This window comes from Phaseolus vulgaris, chromosome 1 (assembly GCF_000499845.2).
Source record: "Phaseolus vulgaris cultivar G19833 chromosome 1, P. vulgaris v2.0, whole genome shotgun sequence".
Classification (NCBI taxonomy): domain Eukaryota; kingdom Viridiplantae; phylum Streptophyta; class Magnoliopsida; order Fabales; family Fabaceae; genus Phaseolus; species Phaseolus vulgaris.
Window position 1 is genome coordinate 18,227,883 of NC_023759.2, and position 22,193 is coordinate 18,250,075.

Sequence of the window (22,193 nt, forward strand, 5' to 3'; positions counted from 1 at the left end):
AATAAAAACAAATGCTATAAAGAATTGAAAAATCAAACTTTTATTGAACAAAACCTCATAACTCAATGAAGAATTACAAAAGAATCAACCAAAAAGGTTTAGCCTTCCATGCGAAGGCAAAACAAAAGAATTACTAAGAAGAAAATAAACTAAGAAAACTCTATGAAGCTTCTCTTTTCTCCTTGTTGCTTGTGTCCTTTTATAGGCTTTTCTGCTCCAAGGATCTTGGGAAAATATTGCAGTTTAGATTTTGTAAACAGTTTCCACTTTCCATAATTCTTTTTATTTTGCAGAAGATTTGCTTCCAATTCTGTTTTTGGAATCTTGTAGTTTTTATTTTCTCTTTCTTTTCCTCAGAATTTGTTTTCTGTTTTGATTCAAAGAAGCAACTTGGACTTTGCATGTTTGGCCCATTCACAAAGGTAGATGCTTCAAATAATTTACCCTAAAAACACAAAATTACCAAAGATAATAGTTAAGGCCCAAATAAACCCAATTATATGAATATTAATTAAAACAATGGATTTATTTATTATTATAGCTCAATAATCTATGATTAAGGCTATTGTGTGTGAATAAATATATGCTCATCAAGGACGAAGACGCACCTGAAGTAGAAGGTGAAGGTTATCCTGGAGGTCCACGAGATGGGACATTATTGACAAGTTATGAAGACTATGTGGCCATGCAATTATGGAATGGTGTGGTAAGTAAATATGTTGTATTATGATACTTGTTCATTGTTAATTTGATATGATTTTAGTTCATTAAATTGTATATTTGATATGATTTTGGTTGGTTAAATTAGGATCGAGGAGAGTTAAAATTGGTGCCTCATGGCCGAAAAATGAATACGATGGGTGTTCCTCATCCTCGGATACTACCTGCAGTGGAGTTGTCAGGTTTAGTTGGACTTGTTGGGGCAAGTTATGACACAATAGATAAAGGATTGTTGTGTGCCTTTGTAGAAAGGTGGCACCCAGAGACAAATTCTTTTCATCTTCCTTTAGGTGAGTTGACCATCACATTGGATGATGTGTCGAATTTGTTGCACCTCCCAATTATCGGACAGTTTTACACGTACCTGAGCTTGGATGCAGTTGCGGCGACCGATTTGCTTGTTGATTCACTTCGTGTAGAACGGGGAGTAGCAGCTGCTAAGGCTCGCCATTGTCGGGGTGGACATGTGCGTCTAAGCTGGTTGAGGGAGATGTATGAGGACGCATGTAGCATGAGACAATGGAGTGTGGCTGCACGGGCATATTTGTTACACCTAGTAGGTTGCACCATCTTTGCAGATAAGAGTGCTACATCGATTAGTGTATCCTACTTGGGATTATTTGTAGATTTAAGGCACACCGGAGGATACTCATGGGCAGCAGCTGCTTTGACCCACATGTATGAGCAGTTGGGAGATGGTTCCTATGCAAATACTAGACAGTTAGCTGGGTATGTCATGTTATTGGCATCGTGGATATATGAGCACTTTCCGAGTATTGGGCATCGACAAGTTCGGGATGACTATGTTGAGGATGAGCCGCGGTGTATGAAATATGTGTTCGGGAGTAGGTTGTCCACACTTGCATCTGTTCAGATGCAATTAGATAGTCTTTGTATAAGTGTTGTTCAATGGATGCCCTATGAAGAGCATAGAGCGGTGCATCCTTTTGAGTGAATTTCTTTATTTTAAGGGTACATTCGATTGAGGGCTTGTAGGCAGATGCATTTGTCTGAACGTGTACTTAGACAGTATGGATATATACAGTATATCCCTTGTCACCCAGCCAATGGTGATCCCTCCACATCTGAGATTGACCATCGATGGTTAGATTTTAATGCTAACCTCGTACAGGGTCCCGTATTAGCAGCTGATGTTGGAACCTGTGTTCCTTCATATTTGGAGTGGTTTCGGGGTATATCACACCCATATATCATGTAGATGGCTGAGGATAATCGACCTCCGGTGATTACCCCTGATGGACGACGTCAGGACGAGAATGATACTATCTCTGAGCATCACAAGCACAAGGAAGGCCATGAGTAGATCTAATGGTGCACCCACAACGAGATTTATCTAAACCAACATATTCAACTCGATCATTCTCTTCTGCAATATACTACAAGGCATATTTTGAAATGAAGCCAACCAATTTCTTATATCATTTTACATTGAAGACATGACTCACTACATGCAAACTCTTTTCAAATGAATATTTAATTGCATTATGTTGCAAGATGATGATCTTATTAATGGAATCCCAACAAAAGCATAAGTCCCCCATTGACGTCTCAAGGATCCTCTTTAAACTCCAATGTGCAGCCTCAACCCTGTTACTTGTCGTGTTGCCTAAGTGCATGACTTTATCCGTCCAAGCCTTAACAAACTTCTCTTTATGTGGATTTAACCAAGTACTAATCACATATTCAGTAAATATAGGTCATGGTGAACAAACAACATTAAAGGCCTCCACACGATGTTCATAGGACTCTCCATTTTCACAATCAACAATTGCTCCCCAAGATTCCAACACTTGATCCCATGCCTCTTTTGGATAAACAATCATTTTACATTTTGCTTTAACATTTTTATCAATGTGAAAACGCATAACAAATTAGCAGCTTCGGGAAACACAACATGTATTGCATTCATTAAAGCAATATCTCTATCACTAACCACAACCTTTGGGTATGAATCAACTCTAAAAAACAAACCTTTTAGCTTCTCGAGGGCCCATCCAAAGTTATGATGACGTTCTGATGCGAGTAACATAAATGCAACACTGAAGGTCAATCCTGTTGAGGTTACACCAACAACTTCAAACAAGGGCATCCTATACCTATTAGTTTTATACGTACTGTCCATCATCAATACAATGTTAAAGGCATTCAATAACTTCACTGAATCAGGGTGTGTCCAAAATAAATCTTGCACAACATTCGTCCCTTCTTCAAACCTAGACCAATAGATATACATATCTTGCTCAAATAACATCATCAATTGTTGCATTTCAGTTTTATCACCTCGTACTGATCTTTTGTACATATATCGTGCATTATAAACTTGTTTTATTGTGCTGACATTTTTCTCATTATGCTCTTTAATTGTTAGCAAAATATTTCTAGGCTTCACCGAACTCTTTGTCATGTCCATAAGCATTGACTTCTCACTACATGTGAACCTACCAGCATATGGATGACCAACCAATGTATTTGCCAACTCATGATTATGAGACCCACAAATTAATTTCAATATCCATCCTTGACCACTCTTTATTGGATACCCTCGTAATCTGAAAGGACAACCACATTTCCTAGTTCCACTCCCAGTAACCTTTAAATCCTTCTTATATCGTCTGTATTTACCACCTCTCTCACAACCTAATAATACAAATGTCTTCCTTCCTCGTTGGCCAGTTGAAGTATCCAATCTCAATATCACAATAACAAAACCAAAGTGAAATGCAACTTTTCTAACCCACTTTAGGAGCTCATCCCGAGTACGAAATATCTACAAAAGTTATCATAACAAATTATTTCATTTACTAATTAACAAACAACTTAAACATACTTTACAAACTTAACCTTACCTCATCTGTAGTAAACGCATTTATACATTCATCATCATCCCACACATCAACCCCATCATATAATTCTTGTTCAGTTTCTTGACTACTATCCATGCTTCTACAAACAAAACAAAAAAAACTAAATCATTGCTTTTCGGATCCATGAATCCATAAGTCAAAAAAATCATTCTAGATCCACCAATCCATAATTCAAAAAAACCATTCCGGATTCAGGAATCCATAACAAAAAAAAAACCATTCCAGATTCAGGAATCCATAACACAAAAAACACAATTCCGGATTCAGAAATCCATAATGCAATTTAAGCTTCCGGATGCACCAATCCGTAATACAATTCAGGCTTCCAGATTCAGCAATCCGGAAAACAACAATCTATGATAATTTTACTTCTGGAACACCCCCTCATCCAGAAAACACAATGTAATTAATTTCGGATTCTTAAATCTGGAATATATTACCAGATCCCGATATCCGGTAACCTCGAAATCCCCATAACCGCCATGCCTTTTAAAAAAAACTGTAGTCTTACCTCTAACACCCAAACAATACTTCGGCAACGTTCTGTATTGCTCCACCTTGCTCTGAATAATTGCAAAGACTCCCAACAGTAGTTGATATTTCAGTGATGAAGATGAACTGCTACAATGCAAGTCCGGGAGAGTGCCCTTTTCAAATTATAGGTCAAGGGTACATTAGGAATATTTAGAATTGTGGGGTGCAGGAAGAAAAACGTGGGGGTGCAGGAAGCAAAAGCCATTAATGTATCATGCTAATAGTTATAGTTCTTTTTACATGTTTCAGTTGCAATGTTTTTCCTTTGTTATCGATTTTGGTATTATTATTGTACACAATCATGATTGTTGATTTTTTATGAAAAAAATATATTTGAATACAATTGTAATATCTTTATTTTTTTTCAATTTCATCATTATTGAGCTTAACATCACGGTTTTTACAAAAAAAAATATAGGATGTTAACTTATAGATGAACGTTTTCTATTAAAATTGAGGGATATAAGTTCAGGATAAATTCTAAAGATGAAATTACAAAATTGTAAAAGTAACTGTATCAAAATTGTAAAATAAATAATTTAGTACTATGAACACTACAAAAAATCATTAAATAGTAACTAAATTTAATGACAAAAAATAATTAATCATTATATTGACTAAATTAGAGATAATTTAGAGACTAAAAATTATTCACACTACAAGAAAAAAAGGTTTTAATGGAGGTTATTTAGCGGAGGTTAATATAACCTTAGGAATTGATTTAACTAATGGAGGTTTTTTTCTAAAACCTCAACAAAATAATGGAGGTTTTTTAACCTTAGTTAAATTCCAAAGGTTTATTCTAAAACCTCAACAAAATAACAGAAGTTTTTTTAACCTTCGTTAATTTTCAAAGGTTTATTCTAAAACTTCAACAAAATAACGGAGATTTTTTTAACCTTCGTTAATTTTCAAAGGTTTATTTTAAAACCTTTGCAAATTAACGAAAGTTTTTTTAACCTTCGTTAATTTACAAAGGTTTATTTTAAAACCTCCACAAAGATAACAGAGGTTTTTTAACCTTCGTTAATTTCTAAAGTTTATTTTAAAATTTTCACAAAATAAGGGAGATTTTTTTAATCTTAGTTAATATTTACAAAGGTTTATTTTAAAAATTCCGCAAAATAACGGAGGTTTTCTTAACTTTAGTTAATTTTTAAAGGTTTATAACCTCTGCAAAATAGCGGAGGTTTTTTAACCTTCGTTAAGTTCCAAAAATTTATTCTTAAATATTTATTTTATTAAAATTAATTAATTATTTATTTATTTTATATAGATATTTTCCTTAAAATTTTACTATAAGAAAAACTAGTATTTTTATCACTAAAAAATTATTTTAACAAAAATTATTTATGAAAATATGAATATAATCCACATATAAATTTAATAAATAAATATTTTTTAATTGTTAAATTACTAAGGTTTTTCGTACAAACCTCAGTAAAATACCTAAGGTTTTCTAAAACCTCCCTAAATAAATATAATTAATTTTTTTTATCTTCCTTATACACTTAGTTTTCCACCACATACTCACGACATCTGCTAAGCCACACTTCCATCAAAAAAGCCACAAAACCCATTCTCCATCTGCTGCTCCAGAGAAGCTCCGCCTTTGCTCCACCACGGAATCGATTCTCTACAAGGGAGAAACTCTCAACCTTCTCATTTTATCTCATCTCCATCTTTGTCTTTTCACATTCTCGTTCTCTCTCCTTGTCGCTGATGCCAAGTCATAGCCGGAGCTTCTCCTCGCCGGAAATATCGCAACCTCCGTCGTCAATGCCGCTCTTGCGACCTCTTCCTCAACGCATTCTCCTTTGATCCCTCCCTCCGGTCAGCAGCCATCGCTGACCTCCGTGCCGCCCGCGAACGTGAAGCGTCTCCGCTTCACTTCTAAGTTTTATCTAATTCAGTTTAATGTCCATGCACATCATTATTCATTCAGAAATCATGTATATATAATTTGAGGCGAAGTTAGTGTTAATAAACTTATGGAAAATAACAATTTCTGGTTTGATAATTTACAATTTGATTTAGAATTGGTTAATGTTAATAAACTTTAGAAGGATGATTAGGAAAACCAAAATACTCACTGACCTTAAACTCTAACCTGGTGTCTCATTTTGGCTCACCAAACTTTAATGTAGTTGAAATGGTCTAGCCTCAAGAAAAGAAAAGGCAACTATGCAAACTATTGATATGTTTCTTCTCTTGCATCCCATTCTATATATATTGAGATAGTTACATTCATCGTGTATTTTATTCATGAAAAACTTGCCCTCATTTTCCAATGCCTGTAGTTAGTTATGTTGTCCGATATTTTATTTTGTACTTTGCAGTTACTGCATTGCAGTACATTTACTTTGCATTTATTTTGTTTTATGGGTTACTTTTTTGCACTTACTACATTGTAGTGCCAGTGATCTTGGTGCACTTCAGCAACTCTTGGTTGATCAACCAATGTCCAAACAGAGGAAGGTATGCAAAAATTATCTGTGGGGTAATAGAAGTTATGTTTTGATCATTAAAATAAAAAATGTATATGCATGTCAACGCCATCAATTTCATCTAATGATTATGATAATCATTAGGAATGTTGCACTTTGAATTAGACCTCTCAATGCTTCTGGGACCTCCTATATAATCTTTAGATCACTGTTGGAACATTGTTAATTTTTTCTTATTTTGAATTGAGCATTGTTAATGAATAGAATCTACTACTATACTATATTTACATAAGAAATCTGGATTGCTATATTTAGACATTATAAGATGTCAAATTTGATTCAACATTTTTAAAGTAAACTGGAGTTCGTTAAATTGTTTTGTTTAAGAAATCTATAAACTAAAACTCTAAAAATCTGGTGCTACCTTTTATTCTGTTTTCATTCTGGCAATCACGTTTTGGACTTATTAATACTCCTTTACCCTTAATAGCTTGGTAGGCAGGGCATTATGGTTTCAACTCATTCTCTCTGAAACTAGAAAAAAAAAATGGTGAAAGTTACAACTGTTAGAAATGGAAGTCTCTTTCTTTCTCCACGCCACAATCTGTTTTGGATTTTATTTGAAGGAATTAAAAAAAAAAGTATGAAAAGGTATCATAATGGTAATCTTTTAGGAAGTGCAATAGCTGTGGATCCACATCCCATGTGGAATGCAAATGTAATACCCAAACTAAGAACACCCTTCTCTTTTTTGTACGTGCCCTTACATTAGATTTCCACTTGGAACTTCATTGTGCTTTTGCCTTACCACACCTTCTTCGTACCACTTCATTTTAATACACTTTTTTTTCTCCTGTAATCTAGTGTTAAGTGTAATAATCTACTACTGTTTTTTATAACTATGTTATTTGCTACAATATCTACCAACTTTTTTGGTCAATAATACATTGTTTATAAGAGTTTATATTTAGATATAGAATTCTTAAATGCCCACCAAACACTACTCAATAAATGAAAAGGTTTAGACAGAATTAATTTAGGGTGTTTCTTCCTGCACCCCACATTTTTCTTCCTGCACCCCCACAGTCTTGTGCAAAGATAAAATTGCCCTTTAAAATTTTTGAAATTACAACATTACCCTTGATGTTATAAAACCCTAAAAACTTAAAATGATGCTCATTTGTGCGTGGTGGCTGGCCGGCTTCTTCAACAGCAGAGGTCTTCTTCAGTGGCAATCTCTTGCAATAGCTTCTTCTTCCAAATCTCATCCATCTCACATTCATAAAGGTACATTCATGTGTTCCGGACTTTGGTATCCGTTTTTTTCATGGATTGTTGTTTCCGTAAATGTTATTTCACATTCCAAATCACAGAATCCGGTAAGTTTTCGAATTTGGGGATCTGGTAGTTTACCGGATTTGTGGATCCGTTAGTTTCCCGGATCCGGTAGTATTCCGGATTTAGGAATCCGGTAGTGTTCCGGATTTAGGAATCCGGTAGTGTTTCGGATTTAGGTGAAGTTTAAGTAGAGTCACACCAAAGAAAAGAAGAAGCTGCTGCTGCAGGTTTTTCTGTTGGTTGATAAGCATATTGCTGATTCTGATTGTGGCCATTGCCATCACAGTTGGGATATTATACTATTAGAATTCAGAGCAGTAGTTGTAAATTCAGGTTTAGGCTGTGATTTTTATTATTACTATTTAATTTGTTTTATTTCTTTTGTGTTCTTTCATTGGGATTTCTCTTTTGATGGATTTTTGTTTCCACCACCACTTCGAGATACTGTTCTTGTATTTCTATTCTGGGTTTTCACCCACTTCACTTACACATTATATCTATAGTATATGTTGATATTCTATATTTTCAGTACCGAAAATCGTTAAACTTTTATTAATTAGATCTGGACCCACATGACACGATTGCTTACAATTTTTTGGATATATATTTTGTTTTGTCTTTGTAAAATTAAAATAAAATGTAAATTGGTAACGCTGATTTATAAGGTCTGATCAGTTTTAGGATGCATAGTTAATCTTACACTAATGGTTTTCATCTCCTTAGCTCAAAGAAGATTTTTTTGAACAATGACTAACACAATTCTGCACTATGTTTTAAAATCCAAACTTTAGTTAATCCGGTAGTGTTCCACATGCAAATTTCTGCAGGTTTATGAATATAAGTTGAATCTAACTTGAATGGTGTAATTGAACAGAAATGGTGAAGACTAGGGGAGGAGGTTCACAAGGTGATCGTCTACGTCCCACAGCTTCTGTTAGAAGAAGAAGAAGACATGTTAATGAAGATGAAGAACATGTTGAACATGAAGATGCAGAAAATGTTGATGTCGAACTTGAAGAAGCTGAACCCCAAATGGAGGTGGAGGATGAAGGCGCACCTGAAATAGAAGGTGAAGGTTATCCTGGAGGTCCACGGGATGGGACACTGTTGACAGGTTATGAAGACCATGTGGCCATGCAATTATGGAATGGTGTGGTAAGTAAATATGTTGTAATATGATACTTGTTCATTGTTAATTTGATATGACTTTCGTTCATTAAACTGTATATGATTTTGGTTGGTTAAATTAGGATCGAGGAGAGTTAAAATTGGTGTCTCATGGCCGAAAAATGAGTAAGATGGGTGCTCCTCATCCTCGGATACTACCTGCAGTGGAGTTGTCAGGTTTAGCTGCACTTATTGGGGCAAGCTATGACACGATAGACAAAGGACTGTTGTGTGCCTTTGTAGAAAGGTGGCACCCAGAGACAAATTCATTTCATTTGCCTGTAGGTGAGTTGACCATCACATTGGATGATGTGTCGAATTTGTTGCACCTCCCAATTATGGGGCAATTCTACACGTATCCGAGCTTGGATACAGCTACGGCAACCGATTTGCTTGTTGATTCACTTCGTGTTGATTCAACCGAGCTTGGATATATACAGTGTATCCCTAGTCACCCAACCGAGGATGATGGTTGATTATAGATGATGGTCATCTAACCGAGGATTCACCTGCATGGGAAGGGACACAGACAGCCTTGATGCTAGTTCACAAGCACAAGGAAGGCCATGAGTAGATCTAATGGTGCACCCACAACGAGATTTATCTAAACCAACATATTGAACTCGATCACTCTCTTCTGCAATATACTGCAAAGCATATTTCGATACGAAGCCAAGCAATTTCTTATATCTTGTTACATTGAAGACATGACTCACTACATGCAAACTCTTTTCAAATGAAGATTTAATTGCATTATGTTGCAAGATGATCATCTTATTAATGGATTCCCGACAAAAGCATAAGTCCCCCATTGACGTCTCAAGGATCCTCTTTAAACTCCAATGTGCAGACTCAACCCTGTTACTTGTCGTGTTGCCTAAGTGCATGACTTTATCCGTCCAAGCCTTAACAAACTTTTATTTATGTGGATTTAACCAAGTACTAATCACATATTCAGTAAATATAGGCCATGGTGAACAAACAACATTAAATGCCTCAACACGATGTTCATAGGACTCTATATTTTCACAATCAACAATTGCTCCCCAAGATTCCATCACTTGATCCCATGCCTCTTTTGGATGAACAATCATTTTACATTTAGCTTTAACATTTTTATCAATGAGAAAACGACATAACAAATTAGCAGCTTCGGGAAACACAACATTTATTGCATTCATTAGAGCAATATCTCTATCACTAACCACAACCTTCGGGTATGAATCAAATCTCAAAAACAAACCTTTCAGCTTCTCAAGGGCCCATACAAAGTTATGATGACGTTCTGATGCGAGTAACATAAATGCAGCACTGAAGGTCACTCCCGTTGAGGTTACACCAACAACTTCAAACAAGGGCATCCTATACCTATTAGTTTTATAGGTACTGTCCATCATCAATACAATGTTAAAGGCATTCAATAGCTTCACTGAATCAGGGTGTGTCCAAAATAAATCTTGCACAACATTCGTCCCTTCTTCAAACCTAGACCAATGGACATACATATCACGCTCAAGTAACATCATCAATTGTTGCATTTCAGTTCTATCACCTCGTACTGATTTTTTGTACATATATCGTGCATTATAAACTTGCTTTATTGTGCTCATATTTTTCTCATTATGCTCTTTCATTGTCAGCAAAATATTTCTAGGCTTCACCGAACCGTCTGTCATGTCCATAAGCATTGACTTCTCACTACATGTGAACCTACCAGCATATGGATGACCAACCAATGTATTTGCCAACTCATGATTATGAGACCCACAAATTAATTTCAATATCCACCCTTCACCACTCTTTACTGGATACCCTCGTAATCTGAAAGGACAACCACATTTCCTAGTTCCACTCTCAGTAACCTGTAAATCCTTCTTATATCGTCTGTATTGACCTCCTCTCTCACAACCTAATAACACAAATGTTTTTCTTCCTCGTTGGCCAGTTGAAGTATCCGATCTCAATATCACAATACAAAAACCAAAGTCAAACGCAACTTTTCTAACCCACTTTAGGAGCTCATCCCGAGTACGAAATACCTACAAAAGTTATCATAACAAATTATTTACTAATTAACAAACAACTTAAAAATACTTTACAAACTTAACTTTACCTCATCTGTAATAAACGCATCTGTACATTCATATCCCTTCGATTTAGATAATGACTTCTCAATATCATCATCATCCCACACATTCACACCATCATATAATTGTTGTTCAAATTCTTCACTACTATCCATGCTTCTACGAATAAAAAAAATAAAACAAAGTTATTGCATTCCGGATCCATGAATCCATAAGTGAAAAAAATCATTCCGGATCCAACAATCCATAACTCAAAAAGACTATTCCGGATTCAGGAATCCATAACACAAAAAAACCATTCCGGATTCATGAATCCAGAATGCATCATAACACAAAATACAATTCCGGATTCATAACTCCATAATGCAAGTAAAGCATTCCGGATTCATGAATCCATAACACAAAATACTGTACCGGATCAACCCATCCGTAATGAAATTTTAGCTTCCGGATTCACAAATCCGGAGAACAACATATTATTGCATTTTACTTCCGGAACACCCCCTCATCCGGAACACATTATTTCATTTATTCCGGATTCATGAATCCAGAAGGTATTACCGGATTCCGATATCTGGTAATCCCGAAATTTCCATAACCACCGTGTTTCTTAAAAAAAACCTTTACTCTTACCTCTATAACCCAGACAACAGTTCGACAACGTTGTGTACTCCTCCGCCTTGCTTCCAACAATTATGAAGAACCTCCACAATACTTGAAACCCAAGGATGAAGATGAGCAGTGACTGTGGAAGTGCTGAACGTTGCCCTTTTCAAATTTTTGCTCAAGGTTAATGTTGGAATATTGAAAATTGTGGGGGTGCAGGAAGAAAAACGTGGGGGTGCAGGAAGAACAAGCCATTAATTTATTATTTTAGTAGCAGCATCTGATGATATTAAAGATCCGTATTGATTGGATTAGGTATAATAACATTTCATAAGTTGATAAATTAATTGAATTATTCTTAAAATCTAATTTTTAATATTGTATTAAAGTGATAGAAACTTTATCGCATAAACTAGAAATAGTATATATAACTGAATAGAATCTTCAGTTGGATTATAGTTAAATATGTATGTTAATAAAAATAGGTAGGTAGATTTGGAAGTTGGAAAATGAATTGCTCTAATTACTGGATTGATGAATATTCGTTTTTTGTCGTGGGCACTTGGGAAAGTGTGATTGGGTGTTCAACTCTATAATTGCCTTTTCATCATAAGTAAAAGATCTAATTTGGAGACAGAAAACATATTGAAACATAACATTGGGAAATGAAACGCAACAAATAGAACTTGAGCACAAACAATGCATCTTATAGTTTTATAGGCTTGCTTATTTTCTACAACAATTATTTATCTGTTCTACAACAATTATTTATCTCTTCTTGTTATTTATCTGTGCTATTTATAGCCTCTAGACAATGATTCAAGTTTATATTCAATCAATTTAATTGTTGAATAATTTATATTCTAACCTGTTTTTTTCCTTGTCTTTTTTTAGTTTTAGAGAAATAAGTTTCAAATATTGCATGATAAGAAATGACTAAGACATAAAAGAATTATTAAAATATATGGAGTACGTAGTCCAGTAAAAATAATCTCTTATAATTTTAAAATAATTTAAGAAAGAAACACGAAAATAGACTAAAGATGATTCCATTGAGTAAAAACAAATAACAAGTCTTTTCAAGTGTCTGATTTTGCAGGGAGGAAATCTAAAGGATTAAGGCTAGTAATCCAAATATCAGCCACAGGGAGGCTTTCAACTCCGCAAACAAAAACGTGAGTTTAACCTTAATCACTACATTCATCAATATATATATCATTTTGTGATCCACACAGACAAGTGCATGCTGCAGTTTTCTATATTTTTCATGTTTTTTGGAGCCACTTGTGTCAATTCAACTACACCATTAGGTGTTAACTTCACATATGCTTTGTTTGTACACACTAAATTGTGCTTTTCATTTGTAACATTGCTTACCCTTAACTGCACCTGTGATGTATGCTTTTCATAATTGAATGTCCACACATGTAATATTCCATGTTAATCTTTTTTAGATCAATCTTGATCATGTCTTAATTGAGAGTATCGAGATTCGAATACTAATTAATAATTAATTGAGTTCAAATAGAAATAAAATATATTTTTTTATCACTTTCATATCTTCTTCATACACTTTGTACAACTTCTTTATACACTTATTTCACTTCTATTCTTTTACGCATTCTAATGCTCTTGCTGACACATGTTTTTTTTTTTAAACTTTCATGCTAGGTTTTCTTTATTTTTATCAAACAATTCCATTTAGATATGGATAAGTCTTGGATTAACATGCCTCGAAATACATGTCAGTACATGGACGGATTGAATAAATTTTTGGACTTTGCATTTGCTAATAAGAGCGTTGAGGGTAAGATAATTTGCCCATGTCCGAAATGTAATCTTAAAAAATGGCAAACTCGAGAAACAACACATGAGCACTTGATTCTTCATCCTTTTCCAAAAGGTTATACATTCTGGCTTCTACATGGCGAGACAAGTTTTGTACAAAATAGGACTGAAACACCTTCAGTTTTCCAATCAAATGAGCATAAAGTTTCTGGTAATGATCCCATATGTGTCATGGTTAATGACGCATTCAGAAATTTTTTCTATGATGATAACGTGGAGGATGATGAGGATATGCGTCCTAGATCAAGCGAAATGATGCCTGATGAAATTGCTGAGTATCTGAAATTTATGCATGATGGGCAACAAAGTTTGTATGAAGGATGTGGCAAGTATTCTAAACTTTCTTTCTTGCTCAAATTGTACCACATCAAATGTCTATGTAGAATGACTGACAAGGCAATGTCAATGATATTGGAGTTGTTAGTAGATACCTTGATTATGCTAAAATTCCATGTTCCTTCTATGAAGCTAAGAAAATCATCAATAAGCTTGGCCTTCATTACACCAAAATTGATGCTTGCCCAAATGATTGCATGCTGTATTATGGAGAAGACAAAGACAAAGAAGTTTGTAAGAAATGTAATGAATCTAGATGGAAAAGAAGAAAGAAGAACAAGACTATTGATGGTACTATGAAAAAGCAAAAGAAAGTTCCTGCTAAAGTTTTAAGATATTTTCCATTGAAGCCACGCTTACAACGAATGTTTATGTCTTCTAAAATAGCTAAGCATATGCAATGGCATGCTTCAGGAAGTACAAATGACGGCATACTAAGGCATCCGAGGGATTCAGAAGCATGGAAGAACTTTGATCTAATGAATCCTCAATTTGCTTCAGATGCCCGAAATGTCAGACTTGGTTTGGCTGCTGATGGATTCAATCCATTTGGTGATTTGAGTACAAGTCATAGTACTTGGCTTATTGTACTCATACCCTACAATCTTCCTCCTTGGATGTGTATGAAGCAAAGTTCATTCATTCTTTCCATGATCATTCTCGGTAAAAGAGCACCAGGAAATGATATTGATGTATATTTAAGGCCATTAATTGAAGAATTAAAAGAGCTATGGAACAATGGACTTAAAACTTTTGATTCATATAGCAATGAAATGTTTAATATGCATGCAGCTATATTGTGGACCATTACTGATTTTCCTGGTCTTGGAACCTTATCTGGGTGGAATACACATACTGGGTTGGCTTGCCCTAGGTGTAATTTTGACACTACTCCTAAGAAGATTTAGGGTAAATTTTGTTTCATGAATCATCGACGTTGGTTAAATGCAAGACACAAATTTAGATTAGCCCGCATTCATTTTGATGGAAGTGTGGAAAATAGAAATTCTCCTTTGACAATATCAGGAACAAATGTCTTAAGACAAGTTGAGAATGTTAATATCATATTTGGGAAAGAACCAGAAGTTGAGGAACTGGGGAAAAGACAACGCAGAGATCACCAAGCTATTGATGGCCCTCTACAATGGCGGAAAAAAAAGTATATTTTTTGAACTTCCTTATTGGGTAAACAATTTATTGCACCATAATCTAGATGTTATGCACATTGAAAAAAAATGTATGTGATAATGTGGTGTATACATTATTGAATCAAGGTAAAAAATCAAAAGATAACCTAAAGGCACGAAAAGACTTAAAAGATTGGGGTGTTAGACCTGATCTTTGGCATGATGAAAATAATAAATATCTTCCTGCTATATATACATTGACAAAAGAAAATAAGCATACATTTCTGACAACACTAAAGAACATCATTGTTCCAGATGGCTACTCAAGTAACATTAGTAGATGTGTTGATGTAAAAAATGTAAGCTTTGAGGATTGAAAAGTCATGATTCACATGTTTTGATGGAGCAACTTCTACCTTTAGCAATGAGAAAGACACTCCCTAAGGAAGTGTGCTATGTTTTGATTGATTTGTGTTCATTTTTTAGAAACTTATGCAGTAAAGTTTTAAAAGTAGATGAACTTAACCAACTGCAAAATAGAGTTGTTCTCACATTATGTCACATGGAGATATTATTTCCTCCTGCATTTTTTACAGTCATGGTTCATTTGATTGTGCATTTAGTGGAAGATGCCAAGCTTGGAGGACCTGTCCAGTATAGATGGATGTATCCCATTGAGAGATATTTAGGAAAATTGAAATCTTATGTGCGTAACAAGGCACAACCAGAAGGCTCAATAGCTGAAGGCTACATGGCTGAAGAGTCTTTAACCTTTTGTTCAAGATATTTAAATGAAATTGAGACTGTATTTAATCGAATAAGGTGTGTTAATGATGAACCATACACTATGTCATCTAGTGCAAGCACTTTGTTTCCACCTGTTGGAAAACCAATTGGGTCTTTTACTTACTTCTCTTTATCAGCAAAGGAAAAGTTACAAGCACATCGTCATATATTGACTAATTGTGCCCAAGTTGACCCTTTCCTTCAGTAAGTACTTTGACTTTATAACTTATTATGATTCATCTGCAATTGAACACTAACCCTGTAATTATTATTTATTTAATTTAGAGACATTATACGAAGACAATTAAGAAGTCGTACACGGTCATCCTCTGTGATAGATAAGAGGGTTCATAGAGAATTTGCAGAATGGTTTTCTCGTTGTGTATGTATAATTTATATTTTTGAGGTTTGATTATATTGAATATATAGAATTGTCTTGATCATATTTTCCTCTTTTTTAGATAAGAAATGAGTTGAATGGACCTCACTCAGATGATTTAAAGTTCTTAGCTATGTGGCCAATTGATTGTGCAAAACGTTACAATGCTTACAATGTAAATGGTTTCAAGTTTCGTACATTGGAGAGAGATGAAGGACTTAAAACACAAAACAGTGGGATATACATCTTAGCACCTTTGAGATATGCTACTGTCTATGGGTGTTCAGATGCAACAATAGTTCTAGGAGCAGTAGGCAAGGTAATACTTAGTAGCTTTGTGTCCTATTTGTGAAAGGAGCATATATAGGTATAGATTCTGAATTTCTTCCTTTGTAAAAGACTACCTAATGAATGTGAGCGTCACCAAAACTCAGAAACTGTCAGATTAATCTCGCCACTTCCCACCGACCATGCTATAAACTCTTACATGTCCAACTTCTTTCATTCTTTGGTGGCTTTTAAATTGCTTCTATACCCAATTTCTGTCTCTAATTCAAATATTGTTTAAAAATAAGAGATAAAAAAATAGAGCCTTTGAATGAACGCGATTAACTTATCTTGCTGTGGATATCTTTGAACCTATCATCCCATTCATGCTATTGATTTGTTTCTCTGTGAACTTTGTCTAAATTAACCCTTCATGGTTGCTTTGTGTCTACAGATATCAATCTTACTTCTTTAATAATATATTAAGGAATACGTACTGACTCTCTAAATTTGATAATTAAGTTATATAAATTATTAGTTTAATTCACTCAAGACCTCAATTAATACCATTTTGTTCTCCAACTCAGGAATGATCGGAATTATTATGGGAATTATTAGATGATAAATATATTTTGATATAATATTTTTAATTTTTAGTTATAATTATTTTTTTTCAATTATAATTAAAAGTTGTAAATGTTATAACAATTATAACTATCTATTGTACTAATTTACATAGAAAAGTCATTTACTTAGTGCTTGCTAAACACTAATTTATCTCTGCTTAATCTTCATCTTAAGATATTGTTGAAGATAAAGCTTGGTCCCATTTATTTCTTTTATTTATTGAAAAAAAAATACTTTAATAAACATAGATAAATAAATACAATAGATGTAAATAATTGTGGTTTAAAAAACACATGAATGCCTAAATGGTAAATGAATAAAAAAGAAAACAAATTTCATAATTTTGAAACCTATGGTATTTTTTAAGGAGGTTCTAAAACATTTTATGGAGGTTTTGAAACCTATGGTATTTTACGGGGGTTTTGAAACCCATGGTATTTTATGGAGGTTTTGAAACCCATGGTATTTTATGGAGGTTTTGAAACCCATGGTATTTTACGGAGGTTCTAAAACCTGTGATATTTTACGGAGGTTTTGAAACCTATGGTATTTTACGGAGGTTTTGAAACCCATAGTATTTTCGAAGGTTCTTAAACCCATGATATTTAACAAGAGTTTTGAAAGGCTTTTCCTCAGGTTTAAGAAAATCCTGGGGAACACATTCCCCAAAGATGGTTTAGCGGGGGAAACTACAACCCTGGGTAAATGACTTAATGGAGGTTTTAACCTTGGATAATGTAAAAATAAACCCTCGTTAAAACCATTTTTTCTTGTAGTGTCATATCTAAAGTGATTTTTATTATTAATTAAAATAATTTATAAATTGGTATCTAAATTAGCTCCTAAGTGTTAGCTACTAATATTTCATATTTTAAAGTAATCTTTAAAAGACTAATAAAGACTAATTTAGAATATAAAGTATTAAGTGGCTAAAACCATTAGATATCAATTTAAAAACCATTTTATAAATTTTTATTAATAATAGAAACTACTTTAGATACTAATAATTTTTTTATTTTTTAAAATGATTTCTAATTTAGTCAAATAGTAATTAATTATTTTGATCTCTAAAATTAGTTTTATTTAATGATTTTCTTATAGTAGAAAGCTTGCATTGTCTTCTTGCCTCATCTTCCTCCATTCCTCCATGATGATGAGATTATTTGAGCTAAAATCTCTCCAAGCTCTTTCCTTGCCTTCATGGCCTTGTGAAAAAGTGTTCTTGGAAGATTTATAGGCATTGAGTTGTACCCTCTCTCAAGGATGTATTAGCATCGCTTCAGATCCTCTCCATTCAGAGTTTCATCTTCACCACCTGAAATACCACGAATAGCATATAAACTATGAATGTTACCAATTTAAAATAGGATGAGATAGATACATATGTACTTATTCCTATCTTTATAACAAATCTAAATTGGATATATGTAAATATCAATTCAAACAATATTTATATATCTACAAGTTTATTTATCATCTCAATGACAGACCATTCATATTCAATTTATTTTATCCTTTTCTTTTCTTAGGTGGAAAAACTGATTCAATTTTTTAATATTATAGGTCTAGATATTTTATTTTCCTTTTTAATTTATTTCATTTTTCCTACTTTTCTTATTTTTTTCTTATTTTAGTTCCCTAATTGTCTTCATACTCATGTCAATCAAAGCCAACAACCCCTTAAGTTCTTTCTTGGTTAAATCTTTTAGATTAGGAAATTCTCTTGTCTCATCATGAACAACTCTTTCATCCTATTATTGTGCTTTGGCTTCTTTAGCTCCTTCTTTGTCTCTTTTATCATATTTTCTATTCTCCTCTCTTCTTCTCTCTCCATGTCAAGGAAGCAAACTATGGTCACTTCAAATTATTATTTATGATTTTCAAGTTTATTACGCCATTCACCTTTCTCTTTGTAATTGTAAATAAATGTTTTTCCTTATTTGTTATTGAAAAAGTTGCACTGCATGGTAAATTTATATTTGTCTCATTGTATAAGAATGCAGATAACCTATGGTTTAATATTAGTATTTTAATATTAATGTGTGGATACAAAGAACATTAATATTATACCAAATATTGTCATAGATGTCTCGTTATTTAAAAACCCAACACATGTGGATACCACTTATTTCTCTAGATTTTAAAGAATCACTTTTACACTATCATGCAAGCTCACATTTAACTCACATTTAAACTATGGTGACTCTATGAATGTGTAAATTAAATGAAAGTTGTAAAATCTAGTTCAATTTATCTTATATCCAATTAATCAATCATTTTGATATGATGAAACCTGATTGATAAAGGACCTACTAAGTCAGTCCAACATTCTAGGAGGATGACCAGGAACATGACACGGGACTCAGGGCTTGGCCAGACACATCCCATTATTCCTCAGAGGATCCTCAAGAGAAGAACACTTTAACATGGACCAAAATTGTTCTTTCTTTTAGTCTTTTATAAGAAATGATTAAATGCAATAAATTGGGCTCATAATGGCCAAAAAAAATAACCTAGCTCGGGCTTAACCCTAGCTAGAGGAGCACATGTGGTCACACATTAAGCACATGCTTAAATGTGAAAAGCATGACCCTCAGTTGTAGTGGCACAAAATTAGGAGCCTAAACATATTTAATTTGAATTTTGAATTTCCTTCCACACACTAAGCTTGTGGCACCTCATGCTATAATAAGGTGGTCTCGCTTCTTGTAATTAACAACATATTTTTAGTAAAGAAACTCTGTGTGAGTGATTTTCTGAGTGTCTAAAATTTTGAGTCTTATTTTGGCAAGATGCCTCAAGTGACAACTCTATTTATCACTTATCTTATAAGTCCTCTTCTCAAAGTGGTGCGACCTCCTCCATTCCTCCACCTCCATAAACTACTCCAACCATCTAAGTTTTCATTTCTTCTTCTCTAGTTTCACGTCTTCCATTTTTGCCAATTATACTCTATTTTGAGTTCTTATTTTCCCGCTTGCATATTTTCTTTTGTGTGAGTTTTTTTTTCTTTGCTCTTTGAAGAGAACTTTCACACTTAACCATTTGGTTAAGTTTCTGTCCAGTGACAATCCTCACGAAGTTATCACCATAAATGTTAATCTAATTCTTAATCCAAGTGAAATCTCTAAAAATGTGTGCAATTATCAAATTAACTCATATCATGGTCCAACTTAGCGAAATAAAAATTAAGAATAATTTTAAAATTTAAGTAATTTTTAGATATAGTAATTTAATACATATATATGTTATAAAAATAATATTATTTCCCATTTTTATAAATTAAATCAATTATATTTAAAAGTGATATTGTCTAGCGAACTGAATCTGAATCTATTTGTATCACAAACTAAATTTTAACCTATTTCAGTTTAAACTATTATTATATTAAAGACACAATTTTGCTAGTTTTACTCTATCTTTCTTTTTCAGAATTCTTATTCTTATTCTGCTGCTTCTTTTTCTTTAGATGGTGACAATACGTGATGATTAGTTTTGCATTATATAGAAAACATGTACATTCCCTGTAACATTTTGTTTAAATAGTTGTTCTTTATTAACTTTAATATTAATAGTACAATACTTATAAGTATAGATTATTGTTATATATGATATTAGTCTCTTGAAATGATGTATTAATCATCTTGGTTTGAACATACTTCCACTAGTATAAAATAACTCATTAATAACGGTTAAAAATGTCACATAAAGACGGTTCACGAACCATCGTTCTTGTGGATGTCGTTATAAATCAACTATTTATAACGACGGTTCTAAAATTATCGTTATAAACTCACATTAACGTGCAAAATTAAAAAAATAAAATAAAAAATACACTTATAACGACGATTCTAGTATGGAATCGTCGTTATAAGTACCTATAGAGGGCTTTTGAAGACGGTTCCAACCGTCGTTATAAGTGCATTTCTTATTATATAATGTCTTTAATCCTGCATAAAATATCAAATTCCCAGAATATCCAGAACATATCAAATTCCCAAAAGAATAATGCACGTAATATCATAATTTAAATATGAAAGTGTACAAAAAGTTCTATAACTATATGAAAAAGTTTAATGTCATTCTAAAGTGTTATATATGGAACCCTAAAACCTAAATCTATCATTCTTCTCCTCAATCTTAGCACTCCTTAAACTATTAACTAATCAACACATACATTCAAATGTTTATTTAAAAATTTAAAACTCTAAACCCTAAAAATACTAACCCTTTGGAGCCAAGTCCGTGGTGACAACATGTGGTGGAGGTGCTAGCGGTGCGGAAGGTGTTGCCGACGTGCGGTGGTGAAGGGTTGGCGCGCGGAGGCAGAGAAGCCGCTTAACGTGTTGGCGAGTCTTGGACGGCTGGACAAGGAGCAACAAGGCAGGGCGGGGCTGGAATTGGAGGCGCGGAGCAAAAGAAGAGTTTATTTTTTGAACTTCCTTATTGGGTAGATGATGTGAGTTGATTTGCAATTACACATGTTTTTATAGATTTCACTTGGATTAGGATTTTTTATTAGCAAGATAAGGTGATAACTTAGTAAGGATTTCCACTGGACATGAACATAACCAAGTGGTTAAGTGTGAAGGTTCTCTTCAAATAGTAAAAAGAAAAGACACACATAAGGAATAATGGAACATGGAATTAAACATAAGAATTGAGAGAAAATTGACGGAAAAATGGAAAAGAATTGAAAGAGATAAGAAAAAAGGGTTCTTATGCGGTTGAAACATCCATGGAGATGGAAAGATGGGAGGAATCACGCCACTTGGGGGAGGAGAACTCCAAGATGAGTGAGGAAGGGAATCGTCACTTGCAACATTCTTTGCCATGATAAAACTCAGAGGAAATATTCACTCAAAAAATCACTTGAACAGAGTTTCTTTACTTAAAATCTAATGTGTTTTACAAAAGAGCAAAACACTCTATTTATAGCCTAAGGTGTTGTGTGGACGTAGGAGAGCACATGGGGAAAGTGACTTGGGAAACACACATGGGGAGCTCTTTCTAGAAGCTAGGTTTAAATGTGGGCTTTA

General features: G+C 33.7%; 5 protein-coding genes across 10 annotated transcripts; 3 read left to right on the forward strand and 2 right to left on the reverse strand.

Annotated features, from left to right (window-relative positions):
- Positions 1–583: 583 nt before the first annotated feature.
- On the forward strand, positions 584–1,675 carry LOC137815628 (protein MAIN-LIKE 2-like). Its single transcript, XM_068618743.1, has 2 exons — positions 584–706; positions 809–1,675. Exons 1-2 carry the CDS (start codon positions 584–586, stop codon positions 1,673–1,675), a joined length of 990 nt encoding a protein of 329 aa, XP_068474844.1.
- A 328-nt stretch (positions 1,676–2,003) lies between these two features.
- Positions 2,004–4,089, reverse strand: LOC137815629 (protein FAR1-RELATED SEQUENCE 5-like). Its single transcript, XM_068618744.1, has 4 exons — positions 4,046–4,089; positions 3,588–3,681; positions 2,570–3,508; positions 2,004–2,117 (listed from the first exon to the last, which is right to left on the reverse strand). The coding sequence occupies exons 1-4, from the start codon at positions 4,087–4,089 to the stop codon at positions 2,004–2,006; spliced, it is 1,191 nt and encodes a 396-aa protein (XP_068474845.1).
- A 2,351-nt stretch (positions 4,090–6,440) lies between these two features.
- On the forward strand, positions 6,441–16,697 carry LOC137813717 (uncharacterized). Of its 6 annotated transcripts, none has more exons than XM_068616121.1 (5): positions 6,441–6,617; positions 12,884–12,959; positions 15,719–16,085; positions 16,167–16,263; positions 16,343–16,697. In XM_068616121.1, the coding sequence occupies exons 3-5, from the start codon at positions 15,760–15,762 to the stop codon at positions 16,610–16,612; spliced, it is 693 nt and encodes a 230-aa protein (XP_068472222.1). In that variant the 5' UTR covers positions 6,441–6,617; positions 12,884–12,959; positions 15,719–15,759; the 3' UTR covers positions 16,613–16,697. The 6 variants fall into 6 exon arrangements, with proteins under 6 accessions (XP_068472222.1, XP_068472224.1, XP_068472220.1 ...); XM_068616123.1 differs by having other exon boundaries at positions 6,482–6,617; positions 12,869–12,959; XM_068616120.1 differs by lacking the exon at positions 6,441–6,617 and adding an exon at positions 8,799–9,079.
- On the reverse strand, positions 10,009–11,333 carry LOC137815328 (putative protein FAR1-RELATED SEQUENCE 10). Its single transcript, XM_068618474.1, has 2 exons — positions 11,205–11,333; positions 10,009–11,130 (listed from the first exon to the last, which is right to left on the reverse strand). The coding sequence occupies exons 1-2, from the start codon at positions 11,331–11,333 to the stop codon at positions 10,009–10,011; spliced, it is 1,251 nt and encodes a 416-aa protein (XP_068474575.1).
- On the forward strand, positions 13,492–14,876 carry LOC137815630 (uncharacterized). Its single transcript, XM_068618745.1, has 2 exons — positions 13,492–13,939; positions 14,029–14,876. The coding sequence occupies exons 1-2, from the start codon at positions 13,492–13,494 to the stop codon at positions 14,874–14,876; spliced, it is 1,296 nt and encodes a 431-aa protein (XP_068474846.1).
- Positions 16,698–22,193: the final 5,496 nt, after the last annotated feature.

Coding starts and splice junctions, on each gene's coding strand:
- LOC137815628 (XM_068618743.1), top strand. CDS start 584: ATGCTCATCAAGGACGAAGACGCACCTGAAGTAGAAGGTGAAGGTTAT. Junction 707..808: donor TGCAATTATGGAATGGTGTG/GTAAGTAAATAT, acceptor TGGTTAAATTAG/GATCGAGGAGAGTTAAAATT.
- LOC137815629 (XM_068618744.1), bottom strand. CDS start 4,089: ATGGCGGTTATGGGGATTTCGAGGTTACCGGATATCGGGATCTG. Junction 3,682..4,045: donor TTACCGGATATCGGGATCTG/GTAATATATTCC, acceptor TGTTTGTAGAAG/CATGGATAGTAGTCAAGAAA. Junction 3,509..3,587: donor ATGCGTTTACTACAGATGAG/GTAAGGTTAAGT, acceptor TAACTTTTGTAG/ATATTTCGTACTCGGGATGA.
- LOC137815328 (XM_068618474.1), bottom strand. CDS start 11,333: ATGGATAGTAGTGAAGAATTTGAACAACAATTATATGATGGTGTGAAT. Junction 11,131..11,204: donor ATGCGTTTATTACAGATGAG/GTAAAGTTAAGT, acceptor TAACTTTTGTAG/GTATTTCGTACTCGGGATGA.
- LOC137815630 (XM_068618745.1), top strand. CDS start 13,492: ATGGATAAGTCTTGGATTAACATGCCTCGAAATACATGTCAGTACATG. Junction 13,940..14,028: donor TATGCATGATGGGCAACAAA/GTTTGTATGAAG, acceptor ATGACTGACAAG/GCAATGTCAATGATATTGGA.
- LOC137813717 (XM_068616118.1), top strand. CDS start 15,496: ATGGAGCAACTTCTACCTTTAGCAATGAGAAAGACACTCCCTAAGGAA. Junction 16,086..16,166: donor CAAGTTGACCCTTTCCTTCA/GTAAGTACTTTG, acceptor TATTTAATTTAG/AGACATTATACGAAGACAAT. Junction 16,264..16,342: donor CAGAATGGTTTTCTCGTTGT/GTATGTATAATT, acceptor CCTCTTTTTTAG/ATAAGAAATGAGTTGAATGG.